Consider the following 18242-nt stretch of genomic DNA (forward strand, 5'->3'; position numbering starts at 1 on the left):
TAACTTCGTCATCATCATCTTCTTCTTCTTCATTCTCTTGGCTAGTATGCGTTGTTTGTTGCTGTTGTGTTTGTTGTTGGTGGTTGCATGAGTTAGTTAGGCCTTAAAGTTCTATATATGTATGTATGTATGTATTATTATGCATTTAGTAATTATTAATAGGTATGTATGTATTCCATATATAACTTTATTGTTTCGTTTCGAGTGTTTTGTTGGTTTCTTTTGTGTCTCACTTCTTATGGCCGTTGTATACATTAAAAGTTAGTTGTTTGGTTTTGTGTTGTTTTTGTTTTTTATCATTATTATAATAATTATTTTGTTTTTCTTTTCCCATTCATTTAAGATTAAATATAAAAGAAGCAATTGCATCGTATCGTTCGTGGTGTTGTTGGTTGGATTGGATTAATGATTAATCCATGGATCTCTCATTGCTTAGTCATTTCTACGATACAACAATTAGCGCAGTGTATAAATTTACCCTTTGTTTCATATATGCAAATTACATATAACAAAAAGTTGGTTGATTTATTTAATAAAAAAAAAATTATAAGAGGCTAACTTCTGTTGTGGGATTCTTGGGGTTGCTTTAAATATTAAACGACTGGAGGTTCAGTACCGCCATGGGCTTCATCATTACTGTAATAATAAGAATAATAAAAAATAAATCATAAAATAAATGTTCAAACAATAAAAAAAAGAATAATAATAAGATAATTCATAAAATACTTAAAGTTTTGTTTGTGAGATTTACTTTAAAAATAAGAGAAAGCCAAAGAAATTAAACGTTGAATGATAAAATATACAAAACTATTACTGCAAATACTTATATAGAATAATAAATGTAATCTAGTGTCTAATTGTAATATTTAATCTAATACTTGTTCAATAAGTTTAGGATTAAGAAGCAAAAATTTAGCTAAATTTGTTTTGTACTGCTCTATAGAATGCTAGGCATAAAATCATTGACTATTTTGTTTTGTTGTTGACTGCAAGCATTGTAACTAATTTAGTTGGGAGAAGTTCCCACATCAGTAGTTTCTCCATTATCGTAATCGTTCTACGAGTAGTGTATAAAAGTGCTGTCTATATCCGTATTACTGCAATTTCAGACTTTGTCTCAACGAGAAGAGCTTCAAACTCGCCTGCGCCTGCCTTTCGATATTATTACGTTTAATATAGTAGTATATCTGTAATAACTAAATATGTATATATATCGAGTACATTATTCTATATGTACCTATAGATTTGTGTATATAGTAGAGATTCCGTTAGTTATGGATTTAATCAGAGATTACTGGATTATCTGACTCTCGGACCCTTTTTCCTAGTGTTCCAAGTTTTTCAAGTACATACTGTCATAAGTAATCGGTATCTTAAGTGGTATTATATATAAGTTTTAACGATCTTTAACAATATTTGGTGCTAGCTATTCGATAATAAAAAAAAACAAAAAAAAATTTGTATATTTATGGTATGTTTTTGGGTGTATGTTAGATCGTTTACGACATCGATTATAGTAAATTGGTATTGCAAACATTTAGCTTTAGTAATTATCTATATATATATACTTTGTATATATATATAATATATCGATATCGGTGTCGATATCGAATTTATAACATGATATTTTGCAATGATATGGCACGATTAGTTTAGTATCTCAAGGATGTATTTTGTTTTGTGGGTAATATCAATCCCTTTAACTGGGCACCGACAGCAGTTGCCACAGTCGACAGTAGACAGTGGAGACGAGAAGACTTAGAGGCAGCACTGCCACGCCCACTTGTCGTGTGGCTCTTGCCACAATGCCGTAGCCCTGACTGTGTTGCAGCTGATTGAAATTGGGACGCGGATAAATGATGTGCACCGGCGGCGGCTGATCGAATTCATCAAAGAAATTCGGATCATATCGCACATCGTTGGCATCGTATCTGTGATACACAACGCTGGATGGAAAATCATAGCTACTAATCTCCGTCAGCATGTTAAAAAGAAGAGTAACTCTTAGCATATACATATATCGAAGTAGTATTTCCCCCCGGTTCCCATTATTATTATTGGATATAGATTTTCTTTAAGATACTTACACAGGACAGGTGTCCACGTTGATGCCACGGATGGAGGATTTGCCCAGATTGATCTGGCCAGCAGTGTCGCCCTCGACAAAGACAATGCAACCGCTAAAGTTGACGCTATAGCGATTGCCCGTAAATTGCGAAATCTCCGGTATGCCACCTAGTTATTAGAGAGAAAGAGAGAGAGAGAGGTACTTAATCGTGTATCGTGAGCTGGGAAAGAAAAACAGTTGCTTAACTTACCGACAAACACATTGCCTGGCAGGTGCATAGTGTCTTTACCGGTTGGTCGCGTCTCACCCGAATCGGAGATGCGATCGACCTCCAGATATGCTGTGCTCGCCGATCGCTTCACGATGACAATGTGACGATTGCCATCGTTCACTGGCGTATCACTGTTGCGAATCACCGCCTCCTCGCCGTCGAGGCGAAGGGCATACTCCACATAGCCATCGACAACGGCCAGTGCGATAAAGTCCTGGCCGGTGAACTCTTCGCCAGCCTCCTGTCCCCACCATAAGAGCAGACCGTTGGGTTTATTGGTGGAGAAGACGACCACGGCGGAGGTGAACTCTTGATCCACTTCTTCGCTGAACTGTTTGCGATCCAATTCCAGATATCCGTTGCCACGGAACGAGGCATTGAAGCCGATTTGAATGTCTGCGGGAAAGGGGAGAGTAAATGAAAGTTGAGAAAATGTAAACGTTGAAAAAATAATACAAAAGAAAGTCCTATACCAATATCTCGCTTAATTGCGACAAAATATCCTTATACATTTTTTTAGTTTGTTTTTGCTTAGTGTGTTCATTGAGTGACGAATTATTGTGACTATTAAGCAAAACAAAAGGGGAAAATGCATTGTTTCCATTGCAAATGGATGCCGCTAAGTGAATTTTGTGGGTGTTACCTCAAAAAAAAAAAAGAGGACGCAAAAAGAAGTCATCTCAGTGGAGAAAGTTTGTTTAAATTTAAGGTAGTGATGTGTAAAATTATAAGAATAATAAGAATTTAGAGCTCTCTCTGGGTAACATCAAAAATATCTCAATTATAGAAACAAAAAATCGTTGAATAACTTACGATCTTCGCAGTGCTTGCCACTGTAGCCCAGGTTGCAGGTGCAGACAGCCTGTTTGTCCACCTCTTTGCAGGTGCCGCCATTCTCACAAGGCTCATTGGCACACGGAGCACTTTCATAGGGCTGGTGCTCCTCATCGGAACCGTGGCCCGTCTGCTGATCTTGTCCCACCGGCGTCAGCAGATCACCATCGATGTCATTGCCGTCAATTTCATTGAGTTCACCGCAATTCTGCACATTGGCCGCATCGACAACATCCACCAACAGATTCACTGGCATCTTCGAGTCATACAGTCGCGAGATGCAACCATCGAAGCCAGTTGTGATATTCACATCGCGATTGATCTTCACCGTCGCCCGATCATAGCCGCCCACATAAAGTGGCGTCTTCAGCGACAGCGTCCGTGGAGCGCCCGCTGCCTTCGCATGCTGTGGCGCTGCATTGCCCACCTTGAGTATGCTCTCGCCCTGGCGACGCAGCAGCTCGACACGTGTCCAGCGGTGCAGCGGCAGTGGCTCCAGTGATCGCACCACCACCGGCTTGAGGCGTGCCGCCGTATTGATCAGCAGCTCGACGTGACCGTCGCGCAGCACAAGCGCCACGTAGTCGCCGCTGGGCAGCTTCGATTCGGCTGTGTAGAGCAGCACGGCATCTTGGAGGCTTGAGGGACGCAGCGACAGGGTGACGTTGATGCGTGACACACGAGGTGTGCTGTGAATGGAAGAAGAGGAGGAATATTTGAATATTTGATATAGGAAGTAAAGGGTAGCTAATTATCTAACTGGACTTGTTTTCTTTCATATGCCGGAGAGTTCCTAAAGGTTCTTGCAATCAGGAGGCTTTTAAGTGGTGTCTAACAAATCGATTCATAATACACTCAACGATCGCCAGCCTAAACAACTGCTTGAACAACTTTAGCTAGTATTTTAGACTAATATGGAATCATATTTTAGTAGCAACCAAATCGCTTATCTAAGGATAACTGCAGAGGTCGCTGAAGACAGAAGTACGGTTAAAGGTTCTTGCAATTAGGAGGCTTTTAAGTGGTACCTAACAAATCAATTAATTTTCTTTCTCTCTTAATACTCTCAATGATCGCCAGACTAAACAACTGCTTGAATAACTTTAGCTAGTACTTTAGATATGGAATATGGAATCATATTTTAGTAGAAACCAAATAGGTTATTTTATGTTAAGATAACTGCAGAGGCCGCTGAAAACCGAAATACGGCGAAGACTCTTTAGAGGTTCTTCAAATCAGTTGACTTTCAATTGGTGGCTTCCAAATTAATTGACTTTCTTCCTGCCTTAATACCCTTAACGATCGCGAGCCTTATCGAGAACGATCAACTGTTTGAACAACTCTAGCTAGTATTTTAGACTAATATGGAATCAAATTTTAGTAGAAACCAAATAGGTTATCTTAGGATAACTGCAGAGGTCGCTGAAGACTGATGGAAGACTGGTGGCTTCCAAATTGATTGAGTTTCTTCCTCCCTTAATACCCTTAACGATCGCGAGCCTCATCGAGAACGATCGTTAGGAGCTGTAACCCACTCGGACTTACCTGAAAGCTGCGTAGCTATTGCGCTTGAAGTTCAAACTATGCTCGTTCAGGTGTTCGATGTACTGGCAACGATCTCCGGTGCGATTCAGGGGGCAAAGGCATTCCATGTCCAGTTCGGTGTTTTCACAACGTCCGGCTCCACAAATTCCGGGAGTGCACTGAGTGCCAGCGATGGCGCAATTGCGTCCCGTCCAGCCCTGTTGACAGACACAGGTGTAGGCGAGTTCCGTTTGGCTTTCGAGACAGATGCCGCCATTGGCGCAGGGTGCGTTGGCACACGGCTTGCAGCTGGTGATGCCCTCCTTGATCTTGGCCTCCTTCATCAGCTCAACGGTGCGACCCTGGAGTGCCAGGCGACTGATGCAGCCAACGAAGCCGCTCTGCTCGGACACCGCATCGGCCGGCAACAGATCCCAGCTGGGCACTGCGCCAATATACAGATCCTCAATCAGTTCCAAGGGCGGTGTCTCTGTCAGTGTGGGGAATGCCACTGGATGCTGTTCGTCCAGCTGAATGTAGCCATCGCGACGTGATCTATGCACACGCACCGTATGCCATTCATTCAGTTCGAGCGGTTGTTCGGCACGCACCATCAATGGCTTGCCACCGAAATTGAAATGGAATTCCACATTGCGATCCTTGAGGGACAAGGCAATGTAGCCGCCGGAGCCGCGAGTGCGTCCATTGAACAGCAGCAGACCGTTGCCTGTCTCCGGTCGGAAGGTGATCTCAAAGTTGAACTTGAATGATGAGTTCGGCAAGTAGGGGAAACTCATGTAGCTGAGCGGTGTCTGATGGAAGTGCGGTATGGCGCCGGTGGCCACCAGAATGCTTGGATAGTCCACGGACTCACCATCCGCATAGACAGCAGTGCAGATGTAGGTGCCAGCATCATTGGCCTGCACATCGGTCAAATCAAGTTGGTTCTGTAAATGAGAGGAAAACACGAGAAGAGCAAAATTAAAGTTGCGAAATTACTGAAGAAGAGTTTTTTAAACAAACAAAAACAACAAGAAATCAGTAATTTTTAAGAAAACCTAATCAGTGCGGTATTATTCCTAAAATATACCAAAATATTGTACCTAAAATACTAGTATATACTGAAAGTTATATTTGGTATATCGATAATTTGGAAAGGTATATTGAATACTGGAATGTAATATATGTATATATAGAATATTGGTTCTATACACATTATACCAAACATACTACTACAACCAATAAAATACCGAAAGCTACATTTGGTATATTGATTTACCATTACATTCCAAATATATCCTAGAGAAAAATTCGGTTGGTTATGTTAATGGCAAATATTTCTATTTTGAAAATACAAATTGCAAAGTAAAAGTAAAATTTAAATTTAAAAATCAATCTGCAATTTGTATATTCAAAATGATTGTTTATGGTGACTTTCAAATGATTAGAATTTTATTAAATAACAAATAAGAAAGTTACAGTCGAGTGTGCTCGACTGTGAGATACCCGCCACCCATTTTAATAAAGGCAAAATATTGCGGTATCATTTTCAAAATACACCGAAAATACAAAAAAATACTAAAAATATACCAAATGGTATATTTGGTATATCGATATAGTACCGCATTCAAAATATTCCATAGACGGCACAATATACCAGATTGTCGGCCAAAGCAACTCAGACCCCTAGTAAGTAGGCGTTTTTGCCCATACAAAAGTATTTCCTTAATAACTTCCACAATTTTTATCTGATCGCAACCAAATTTTCAAGAATCATAACTACTACAGTAATTATTGTATATACCAAAATTCGCAACTAGCTTTTAAATTAAGCTTGTTATTCGATTTCTTTGATTTGCAGGGGCGGAAGTGGGCGTGGCAAAAATTTGACACAAATTTGATCTGCGTGCAAACATAACAAATGCTGTCAAAAAAAATTATACCTCTATCTCTTATAGTCTCTGAGATCCAGTGTTTCATACGGATGGACGGACGGACAGACGGACATGGCTATATCGTCTCGGCTGTTGACGCTGATCAAGAATATATACTTTATAGGGTCGGAGATGCCTCCTTCTACCTGTTACATACATTTCCTACCGGCACAAAGTTATAATACCCTTCTACCCTATGGGTAGCGGGTATAAAAAGCAGTGTAACTCACATTGAGGATATCGCGTCCGTGCTGCAGTTGTCCATATTGACGGGACCAGCGATAGCTCGGCTGGCGACTGTCATCGGCACCGCAATTGAGCTGCGCATTCTCACCGACCTGGGCATGAACGATCTTGGGGCGTCGCAACTCGTGGGGCTGCTCCTCAATAGCCAGCTCATAGCTGGTGGTATAGAGATCGCCCTTATCCGTGCGGCACTTGCACACATAGTTGCCAGCATCGGCAGCAGTCACCTGAGCGATGACCAGACGATTGCCCACTTGCTGTAGGGAGAGAAGAGTGATAATGAGTTTCAATTGAACAACAATTTAGTGGCAAGTTGACTCACTCGAATATTGTCAGAGAGTGGTGCACCATCGGAACGTTCCCAGATCACATCCGTGTAGCTGTTGTCCGAGGAGTAGCACTCCACTTCGGTGGATTCGCCCACATGCAATTTCGACGATTGCTGATCCAATTTCAAGCTGTAGTCACGCGGGATTATCGGCTCCCTTGGTGGCAGATATTGGGGCGGATAGTTGGCTGGAGTTGTGGCCAGACCCGCTGCACCACCGACCAAAAACCACCACCACCATCATCATCATCATCATCATCACGAGCAGAGAGGGAGATAGAGAGACGGCACACACAGGACACACAGTACAAGCGGAACAATAGAACGGAGATGACGCGAGGAGACGAGAACGACGAAGACGAGGGCGACGACGAAGATGTTTTATTCGGCGTTACGTTCACAATTGGCGACAATTCACAATTGGATGATGCATGGAGTGCAAATTTTGTATAGTGTATATGTGTTCGTGAGTGTATATCGTGTATGTGTTTCGTGTGTGTTTGTGTGTGTGTGCGAGATGAGGCATCGACATGAGGGATAAGATAGTAAAAAATACACAGAGAGAGAAAAAAGCAGTTAGCAAAATTACATGTCAAATATGGCGATTTATACAGATAGTTTTATGCGATGTTTATCGAACGTTTCACGATTGATTGGCCCATCGCTAGAGAGTTGCTAGAGATGGCATAATCATCGTTGTGTGGCTCTGTGTGGGTGTGTTGGTAGTGTATGTGTGGGTTCGATACGCATCACATGCTTTAGTTTGATATATTTCTGTTTTTGTTTTGGATTTGATTTTTTGTTATTTATGTTTTGGAATTTGGAATACATAAAAGGGGTCGTAAGGAAGTTGAGGAGTTCTTTTTTTTTTTTTTGGGAATTAGGAGGGAGAGAGTTGAAGATCGTTGATGCTGATACAGACTAAATTAACAAAAAAATATATAAGTACATAATGATAGTCAACAGAAAGTGGAGAAGAATAATAATGACAAACAGACTAGGGAAAAACACAGCTACATTTTAGACTAATACGGCTACTGGTTCGAATCACACTGAATACAAGAATACGTGTATGTGTATGTTTTTGTGTGCGAAAGTGTGTGTGTGTATGGGATTACAAATGAGTTTTTTTTTTGTGTTTGGCTAATTACGAATTACGCTTCGATTGTTATCGATAATTTGTCAAATTGATGTTTCATGGACATGTAAATCCAGATACTTAAGTATGATACATATACAAATATACTTACATATATTATTTATACATTACAACTAAATACACAATATTATACAATCGCAAAAATCTACAAAATGTTTGCTAACTAATTCAACAATTATTATTATTATTTTGATGGCAATTTTGTTTTTCTTTTTTATTTGTTGGTTTGTCGATTGAAAGATTTTTAGTTTACAAAACGATTTGTTCGATATTTCGTTATTTGTTCTTACGAGTCATATGTGTGTATTTGTGTGTGTGTGTGTATTTGATTTTTTGGCGTATTATTTACAAGAATTTTGATATTTTAATATACACAAAGTAAGAAAGCAACTATTTTTAGTGGGTTAGTACAGTTTGGATACCCACATGCGATTAGATTATAAGGCTTGAGATATCGATATCGATAACGATATCGATTGTTGCTGTGTGTGTTTGTATAGCCCGGGACCAAGTTGCAGTTGTTGTTGTTGCTGTAAAGTTGTGGAAGAGGAACTGGCAAAGCATTTTTGTGTTTGTGTCTGTGTTATCGATAACGATTACGGCAGTGTATCGATTGTGTTATCGCTACCATTACGACTTACGAACTACGAAACACCGGCGTTCTACCCTGTTGTTGCAATCGATAACTTTAGTATCGATAATTTGTTGTCGATAACTTATCGATAGTTGTGTTGTGGTTGCTGTTGCAATTGCAGTTGTTGTACTTGTTGCTGTTGTTGTTGAAACGTGAGTTGAGTGCAAATCAAATTCAAAGAGCAGAGACAAAACAAAGATAGAGAAGATAGCCAGGAAAAAGTGATAGAGAGAAAAAAGAGAGAGAGTGGAAAAAGAAAAGAATAGCGGGAGTGTAACAAGAAGGAGAGGGAGACTAAAAGTGAGACAGCGATAGGATTAAAATAAAAAAACAGCTGAAGCTGGAAAAGTGGGAAAAAAAAGAAACTCAAGACAAACCGAAGCTTTGGCTCAGCATTTCTTGTTGCACAACTTGTCGTTTCCTCGTCCTGTCGCGTCGCAGCTCCTGCTTCCACATTTTATGCTTGTCGCTTGCGCTTCCTTTGTTGCCCTTGCCATTTCCATATCCGTTTCCGTTTCCGTCTGCGTTTCCGTTTGCGAATTGTGGTTGACTCTTCTTCCAGCGTTTGAAATTGTTTCCTCCTCCTCCTCCGCCTCCAGCTGCTGCTTTGTTTGTTGTCTTGCTGCCAAAATCACGCGTGCAGTTGAACTCATCCGAGTGATCCGTGCAGTCATAGATGCCATCACAGACCATGCTCGATCTCACGCACGTATGCGGATGCGAAACGCACTTGAAGTCATTCGGTTGGCACACATACGAGATGCTGGGGCCACGAGCTGGAGCCACTGCTGATGTTGCCAGCGTTTTGCTTGGCGTCATTTGCTTAAGTTTGAAATCTGTGTTTTGCATGTTGCGACAAATGTTTTTGTTTTTTGGGCGGTATAGTTCACGTTCGTTTTTTTTTTGTTTGTTTGTTTGTTTGTAGAGAGCATAGTACAAGAGCATTAGCATATTCTTTGACGTCTATTTAACACTTTCGCCACGGTTAGTACAATACTAGTGGTTGAATTCCCGTCACAACTGCTTCAAATCGCATATCACGTATACGAACCGTTTGCCAAGTAACCAGCATGCATTTAATGTGTGTTCGTCAACTGTTCTATGTGTGTGTGCGTGTGTGTGTGTATATGTGTGTGTGTGCGGGGAAATTGCAATCTCACTACAACTAAAAAATACTAAATACTCAGTACAAAAAAATACCAACTAATTGCAAGCAATTTCAAGGAAACTGTGGAATGTGATTTGATTTGATTTGATTTTAATAGCGTGAATAAATTGGCACGTTTTGTGGCACTTTCGTTAAATCTTTTTTGTATACACAGATCGTAGGACTAGTGTTAGGCTTGATAACGGCATTACAGGGCCAATAGATGTACATTATTTGTACAATGCACAAAAAAAGAAATTAAAATAATCAAAGTTGGTAGTGTTATAATAATAATCATAAACAAAAACGAGATAACATTGATAGTGGGTTAAGTAGCAAAAAAAAAAATTTATAAAAAATGGCCAGAAAATAAATCATAAGCAAAACAATAATAATCGTAATAATAATCAAAATAATAATGATAATCGCAAAAGATACTAGTAAATATGTTCTTGGGCTTTAGCATGATTAACGGGCGATATCGGCAACACACCTGCGCATATAAATAAAACCATGCAGGGATAATCGTGGCGGCCATACACACTTGTTGTGTACTTTTTTTCTAGGGTATTTCAATTGATTGTTGTTGTTGCGGTTGTTGTTGCAGTTGTTGTTGCAGTTGTTGTTACAGTTGGTTGGTGGTTGGTTGATTGGTTGTTGTCGCAGTTGTTGTAGTTGTTGCCGCATATATCATATATATATATATATTGTGTATATAGTATAGGGTTTATACCATGCATATACATGAATATATATATGAATTGTATGGATTATGTGTACATGAGCATATATCATTCAGATTCAATCAGATTGGTATTGTTGTTTTTTTTTTGTTTTTTTTTTTTTTTGGTATTTTATCATTTGCAAAGCGCACGAAATAAATATATATATATTTTTATATATGTGTGTGTATGTAATATTGTTTTTGTTTTTTGTATGTTTTGCATTTTGCACAAGCGCACATGTAAGAAAGAGAGAGAGAGAGACATAAAGAGGGAGAGAGAAGAGAAAAAAGCAGTAAAGAAAGAGAGAAATAAAATATATATATGAAATCATTTGATGTGTACCATTTGAAAAGGATTTCTGACCTATCCAGAACTAATGTAATTCATAATTTGTTTTTCACTTTTCTTTTTTTTTCAATTCTTCTTTGGCAGAGCAGAGCTAATTTGAAACTTGACGATTTTTTTTTTGGTATTTTGAATTTGAATTTCAGAATGAATATAGAAATTGATTGCTTTGCCAATATTGTTTATAGTTTTTGCTTTGAAACTGATTTTAAGTTATTCAAAGGTATAAAATACAAATAGATGATTATCTAAACATTTTCAACTTTCGAGATTATTTACAATAGATTAATATGTGTACAAATATTTGCTTGTTTTGTACATTGATCACAAAAAATATGGTATTTGGAATTCACTTTATTATTACATACATTATTTTTTTTTGGTTTTTGCATATTTTTTTTAATTATTTGTTTTTGTTTATTTTTTTTTGTGAAGTGCGAGTGCTGCTTGTGTGCAAGTGAAATAGGTGAGAGATCGATGAGAACATCAAAAAGAGAAGAATGTGCAGTGCAGTGCAGTGTTTTTTTTTTATTATATATTTTTTATATTCATATTTTTGTTGATTGATATTGTAGTTATGTTGATTAAAGACACTTGAGAAATTGTAGTTTTTCTCACGCCGTTGAACCATATTTAGGGTGGTGGGAAAAATGAACAAACACCAGAACAAGAAACGACAAAGTGAACACGTATCCAACACCAATATATATAAAAAAAACAAAAATTAAGGGTGGCCCAATAATAAATAAATACAAACAACAGACACAAACTCAAAAATCAAAAAGATGGCAAACTTCGATATATCAAAGTTGGAAATATCCTTGCAGAGGTTTCAAAAAAAAAAAAACAAAAACTATAGCATTATTTTAGGATGAAGCAAAAAAAGTTCTTAACTTTAAGCAGACAGACAAAAAATGGTATTTTTTTTTAGTATTTAATTTAGTATCTCCCTTGCAAGAACATTTTTTTGGTACTAAAAGAAACATTAATCAAAATGTTAATATTTAACGAAATAAAAAGAATATATTACAATTGTTTGCTTTACACAATTTGATGTTGTTGTGTAAAATATGTTTGTTAATATTTTGGTTTTGTTTTTTTTTTTGTTGTTTTATTTTTCACTTAGTGGATTTTGCTGGGACTTAAAATGTATTGTATTAGATATGGCAGCCACTTGTAAGCTTAAAAATTTAAAAATATTATCAATATGTGTGTTTTATGCTTATGTCGAATGCTCTTCAATTGCATTAAATATGAAAACAAAAAGTATCGTGTGTTTTTACATATAAAGAGAGTTAATCGATATAATTGAATTGAATTCATTGTGTGTGTGTGTGTTTTTTTTTGGCATTTCTTTCTCATTGCATTTGTAAGTTTTGTGTGTTTCACTTAAGATTAAGGATTTGAAAATTTGAAAAGTATCGAAAAAATGGCTGCATTGGGTGGGTGCTTTTTGATTACTTGAATTTTTTTAGTATTTTTTTTTTTTTTTTTGTTTGGTTTGGTTCTTCGAGGCATGCATTGGGCAGTATATAGTTGGTAATTATCTTTAGCTTTCTGTTGAAACAGATTTTTCGTTTTGTATTTTACAAGATGAAGTTATCTTGGGGCAGTTAATTGTTAAAGAGTTTTGACACCATCACCAGATTTGTTCTTTTTCAGATACTTATAAGTACATATAGATACAGATAAAAGTTTTTAGGTGTCTGTGTGTGTTCTTACATTTCAGAGAGTTACAATTGTTAGTGGCTTTCTGTGTGTGTGTGTGCGTGTGTTTGGCTTATTGTCATATATACAAAGTGTGGTTTTGTGCCCTAAACCCGTTTCCGTATCCATTCCGTTTCCATTTCCGCTTCCGATTACATTATTCTTTTCGGTTGTTTTTTTGTTTTTTGTATTTCTTTTAACTCGCTTGTGAACTGTGTATGTGTATGTATGTGTGAGTGAGTGTTTGTGTGTATAAAGTGAAGGGATAGTCAAGATACTTTGGTAGTTTTCTCAGCTCGCGTATTTACAGAGTGACTGAGTTTTTATCGGGGGGGTTCTGAGTATATTATTTATAAGGATTGAGTGTGTGTGTGTGTGTGTGTTTAGTCAAAAAACGTTGCTAGATATACACATATGTACATACATACATATACATATGGATACAAATACAGTTACAGCATAAGGAGCAAGATATAGTAGATATATAGTATATAGAGATACAAAGAGATGTTGATAAAAGAACAAAGTAAAATCAGCGAGCGAGCGAGCCTTTCATCTTTCAATCTGCTCTGAATAATATTGCCAACAAAAGCCTAATTCTTCTTTGGTATTCTCAATTTTGCCTTCTTTCGATCCTCTTCCTTTTTGGTTAAATTTTTTTTTTGTTTTTTTTTTTGTGTTTTTGATTTTTTAAGTTTTAGAAATTCTCTTGTCTGAGAGCTGGTCTAACACTTTGACGTAAGAATCGTATATAGTATATATATAGTTTTGGGATTGTGATTGTGTGTATGCGTGTGTGTGTGTGTGTGTGTGTGGTGTGTGTGTGTGTGTGTGTGAGATAAGAGATATTTCTGTTCTGCTGTTTCGCATTGTCAGATATGACATTTGTGACACAACTGACACAATTTGGACTGGCGGGAAGGAGGAGGTGGAGGGGTCTACTCACTTAGTACACGCAAATCAACGGAGGTCTGTGGCAAACGCTGATTGTTCTCCAAGTCATACGAGTCGCAGATGAAGCGACCGCTATCCTCGATGCGCAACGAATTCAGGATCAGAACTTGGCTATCGGGACGCGCATCGCGAGGCAGTGGTTCATTATCCTCACGACGCCAATTGAACTGCAATCAAAATCGAATTCAAATTCAATGTTTGGGAACGGGGAATGTGGAAATGAAAATGGAAACTCACCTGAATGTTATCGCTGTGTGGCTCACCACGTGATGTTGTGACACTGCAACGCAACTGAATGCTTTCGCCCTCGCGTCTCTCCTGCAGCTGCGATTGCGGCTGCGCCTGATAGTTGGGACGTCGCACCACAACCTGGGCATTCTTGCTCACATTGCCGAACTCGTTGGAGGCCGTGCAGCTGTAGCCGCCAGCATCGGCTGGCGTGATGGCCTCAAAGCGCAGATATGGTCCATCGATGTAGACAGAGCTAAACGAGTGAAATTATGAAGCATCATAATAAGTTGCATCAAAGTATGGAAAACAAGTAAGAAGACTAGAGTGAAGTGTGCTCGACTGCGAGATACCAGCTGACCATTTTGAATAATAGTAAAATAGTATAGTATTCATTACAGAATATACCAAATTCATATACCACAACAATGTTGAAAATATACCAACAACTATATTTGGTATATTGATATAGTAGCACATGCTAAATATACTATAGAGTCAGAGATAGAAATATACCAGATTATCACCGAACGCAACTATGACCCTAGATGTGCTAGGTGTTCATACAGACGGACGGACAGACAGACAGACGGATAGACGGACATGGCGATATCGTCTTGGCTGTTGAAGCTGATCTAGAATACATATACTTTATAGGGTTGGGAATGCTTCCATCTGCCTGTTGCATTTCCTGAACGCACAAAGTTATAATACTCTTCTACCCTATGGGTACCGGGTTTAAATCCAAATGAAGAGTTTAACTTTAGTGGTTTTGTTACTGCACTTACCTGGGCAATGGTCGATTATTGTCGGTGGTCCAGTGCACGTCCTCGGGTCTGGCATTGGTCACCTGGCAGTAGATGGCGACGTTGCGATCGGGTTCGACCTCAAGCGGAATGCTGGGATGGAATGTGATCTGTGGCAGTGGCAACAGAACCAGTTCACGATCGAAATGGGCAACGATATAGCCACGTTGATCGACGGCATTGCAGCGGTAAGTTCCCAAATTCAGTTGCGTCACAAATGTGATTTGCAAAGTGTTTTGCTCGGAGCGAACATTGGGCTGCATTGGCTGACCATCGGCACGCACCCAATGGGTTTGGCCATAGGGACGCAGATCGCAGCTGAATGTCACATTTTCGCCAATATTCGTATTGTAGATATTGTCGGCGCTTGGCTGCTGTTGCCTGTTGTCATAATCATCGGGATGATCAACTTCGCCAATAGCTGCAAAATGTCCCAGAAGGTTAATCAATTGTAAAGTGAATGAAATTACATATGTGCTGGGACTTACGATCGGGAATATCACCACGCTTCTGCTGCACAAAGATGCGAATCGATTGCTCATCGCTGCCAAACTCATTGGTCGCCTCGCACTTGTAATCATTGGCATCGGAAGCACGCACCGAATTGAAGTGCAAGAACGCCTGATTGCCATGATAGGCATTGGCCTGGATTTCCTGTGTATCGCGCGTCTGGTGGCCATCGGGATAGATCCAGCGCACCGAGGGATTCGGATAGCCGCTAGCCGTGCATATGATGTCAACCTCATCGCCGACGGTGTAATGTCCCGACGTGCTGTCCGCGGTGATCGTGACCACCGGACGCTCCACCACACGCAGTGTTGTCACTGAGCTGACGCGACCCACGGAGTTCTCGGCGACGCACTCGTAATCGCCGGCATCGGCAATTTGGATGTCATCAAAGCTGTTGCAAGATAGAAACATAAACAATAATATATCGATCTATCTATCAAATTTACTATCGATGTCGATTGTACTTACAGCACGTAGCCCTCGGCCTCGACGCGATGACGTGGCGATAGCGGAGCACCATCGACACGACGCCATTGTACCGTCGGCGCGGGAATTCCAGTGCCCGTACAGTAGAGCATTCCCTGTGATCCAACCAGAGTCGGTTGCGACGGTGAAATGTCAACGCTCGGAGACTCCCGAGCTGCAAACAAGTAAATTATCGTTGTTGTACAGATTAGTATTAGGATCAGACTGTGCGGACCTGTCTTATTACCGACTCCATTCTTATGTGCTTTTTTTGTTTTGGTAGTTGTTCAAATTTCATTTAAAACATTATAATTATATATATGATTTGGAGACAAATTTAAATATACATTACATTACCCAACATTATTGTTTAATAGAGTGAGGGAAAGCATCCGAAAGAAATAGAGCAAAGAGAAGTTTTTAATGCAACTATTACGGGTACTTTGGCTTTGGTTTAAGTTTGAACAAAAAATATATTTGCTGGATAAATAAATTTGAATTTTAAATAAGTAATTTAAATATTTTTACATTGCAGAATTCTCAATTGAATTTGTTTGTCTACAAATTCAGCATTTCCAGTAAAGTTTTCATGGTCTTCCGCTTATTGCCTTTTAAAAGACTTTCTATACTTAGTTTTTAGAAGCCATCACAATAAGTAATCAAGTACGTTAAATAATCGAACTAAAGTTTTAAGTAATCAGTCAGTCACGTATAGAAATCTTTTTTTTAACCAAAACGAATACTCAATTAATAAGTTCAAAGAAAGTTAAAAGAAAAAAAATTATAAATGAAGTATTCACTTACGATCAATATCGATACTCGCGCGAACTTGATCTTGGCCATGGGCATTCTCAGCTATGCAGAGATAGAAACCACGATTCTCGATCCTGGCGTTGATGATGCGCAACACATTGCCGGTCTGATGGACATTCGATGCGAGCTGCTCATTGATCTTGGTCCATTTGATGGTCGGGTATGGAGAGCCGCTTGACTCGCAAGTGATGCTAAAGTCGCTGCCCTGCACAATCGTGTTGGCCTCGGGGAAGCGCACAATAACGGGTGCAATGCTAACAAAGAGAAGAGAGAGAGAGTTAGAGATAATAAAACAAAATAATGATGCGTTAGTACACCTACCCATCGCCAGAGGGGGGCTGCTGACGTTGCTCAATGTAGACGCGAGCATCCTCAGTGTAGTTGCGTTGACTGCGCAGATCGATACCGACACACGTGTAAATACCGGAGTCCCGAGCGGTGGCATCACGGATCTCTAGCGTGTCGCCGCTGATGATGATGTTGCGCTGTTGCTGGGGATTGAGCGGATAGCTGTCGTGCAGCCACTCGTAGTGCAACAAAGCGCCGCTGGTCGATTGACAGGTGAAGCGCACAGTGTCACCGGCTTCGCCATTGTAGTCCTCGGGCTGAATGTAGACACGTTCACGGGGTGGCGGTGGCACTGGGGCATTGCCACGCACATAGATCTGCACGTATTTCTCATCGCGATCGTATTGATTCTCGGCGGTGCAACGGTATTGTCCTTCATCGGATTTGCGAGGCGATTCGAAGATCAAGCGACCGCCATCGGTGCGAATGTGTCCATCGGCCTGGCCATCGACGCGTGTCCACTTCACTGAGGGAGCGGGATTGCCATCGACCTGGCAGGTGATCTCGTATGCTTGATACTCGTCAATGGTCACCGTGGATGGCAGATCGATGATGCGAGCGGGGGAACGTTGCGATTGTTCTGAGGGAGCAGCAAGAGGAAGGGACAGAGAGAGTTAATCAGTCGAGGGAATTTACTCACAGTCGGTTGAAAACAAAATAAATTAAAAAAAGAGTAGAACTAAAAAGAATTTCAATTGAATATAATATGGAGGGTCTAAATTATTTCATTTAGAAGAACTAAAATGGATTGATTTAAAAAATGTTGAAAATAAAAAAAAATCATTAAAATCTTGAACATTTGTTAATAATATATATGTGTATATCAATGTATACTTTGGCGAACCTTTTGTTTTAAAAATAAAAGTTAAATATAAAAAAATTATATTTTTCAAAAAGACTAAGTAAAGACAGCTTGAATTCAATTAAAATCAATATAAAGGTAGTCTCCTAGTTAAAATTATTTGATTTCGAAAAATTAAATGTTTTTGGAAAAAATTTAAAAATTATATTTAAAATTAAGGAAAATATAGGTAACGAAAATCCTAAATATTTAATTTAAATAATGTGTTACGTTTAATAAAAAATACTTGAAGAACATAAAAAAATGCTACTACTCAATTATTGTATCTAGTAAAAATTAGTTGAGAAGCTTTTGCTACCATAGCGAGCCAACATTTCTTTGGCATATCCTTTGA

At 39.2% G+C, this 18242-nt stretch overlaps 1 protein-coding gene across 25 annotated transcripts in view; it reads right to left on the reverse strand.

Moving 5' to 3' along the window:
• Positions 1-167: 167 nt before the first annotated feature.
• The window catches only part of LOC117570136 (basement membrane-specific heparan sulfate proteoglycan core protein), a 103819-nt gene continuing 85744 nt past the window's right edge, over positions 168-18242 (reverse strand). For 22 of the 25 annotated variants that reach the window (XM_052007523.1, XM_052007520.1, XM_052007542.1 and 19 more), the window contains 16 exons: positions 17020-17626; positions 16690-16952; positions 15889-16060; positions 15399-15811; positions 14893-15331; positions 14114-14360; positions 13869-14043; positions 10639-10707; positions 9376-9834; positions 7200-7414; positions 6862-7134; positions 4719-5644; positions 3153-3862; positions 2319-2735; positions 2088-2235; positions 168-636 (listed from right to left, as the gene is read on the reverse strand). In XM_052007523.1, coding sequence (XP_051863483.1) covers positions 594-636; positions 2088-2235; positions 2319-2735; positions 3153-3862; positions 4719-5644; positions 6862-7134; positions 7200-7414; positions 9376-9834; positions 10639-10707; positions 13869-14043; positions 14114-14360; positions 14893-15331; positions 15399-15811; positions 15889-16060; positions 16690-16952; positions 17020-17626 — 5576 coding nt within the window. In that variant the 3' untranslated portion in view covers positions 168-593. Of the gene's footprint in view, positions 637-2087; positions 2236-2318; positions 2736-3152; positions 3863-4718; positions 5645-6861; positions 7135-7199; positions 7415-8063; positions 8127-9375; positions 9835-10638; positions 10708-13868; positions 14044-14113; positions 14361-14892; positions 15332-15398; positions 15812-15888; positions 16061-16689; positions 16953-17019; positions 17627-18242 lie in introns of those variants that run through there. The other 3 variants (XM_052007558.1, XM_052007568.1, XM_052007649.1) reach the window with 3 other exon arrangements.

This window comes from Drosophila albomicans, chromosome X, assembly GCF_009650485.2.
Source record: "Drosophila albomicans strain 15112-1751.03 chromosome X, ASM965048v2, whole genome shotgun sequence".
Taxonomy (NCBI): domain Eukaryota; kingdom Metazoa; phylum Arthropoda; class Insecta; order Diptera; family Drosophilidae; genus Drosophila; species Drosophila albomicans.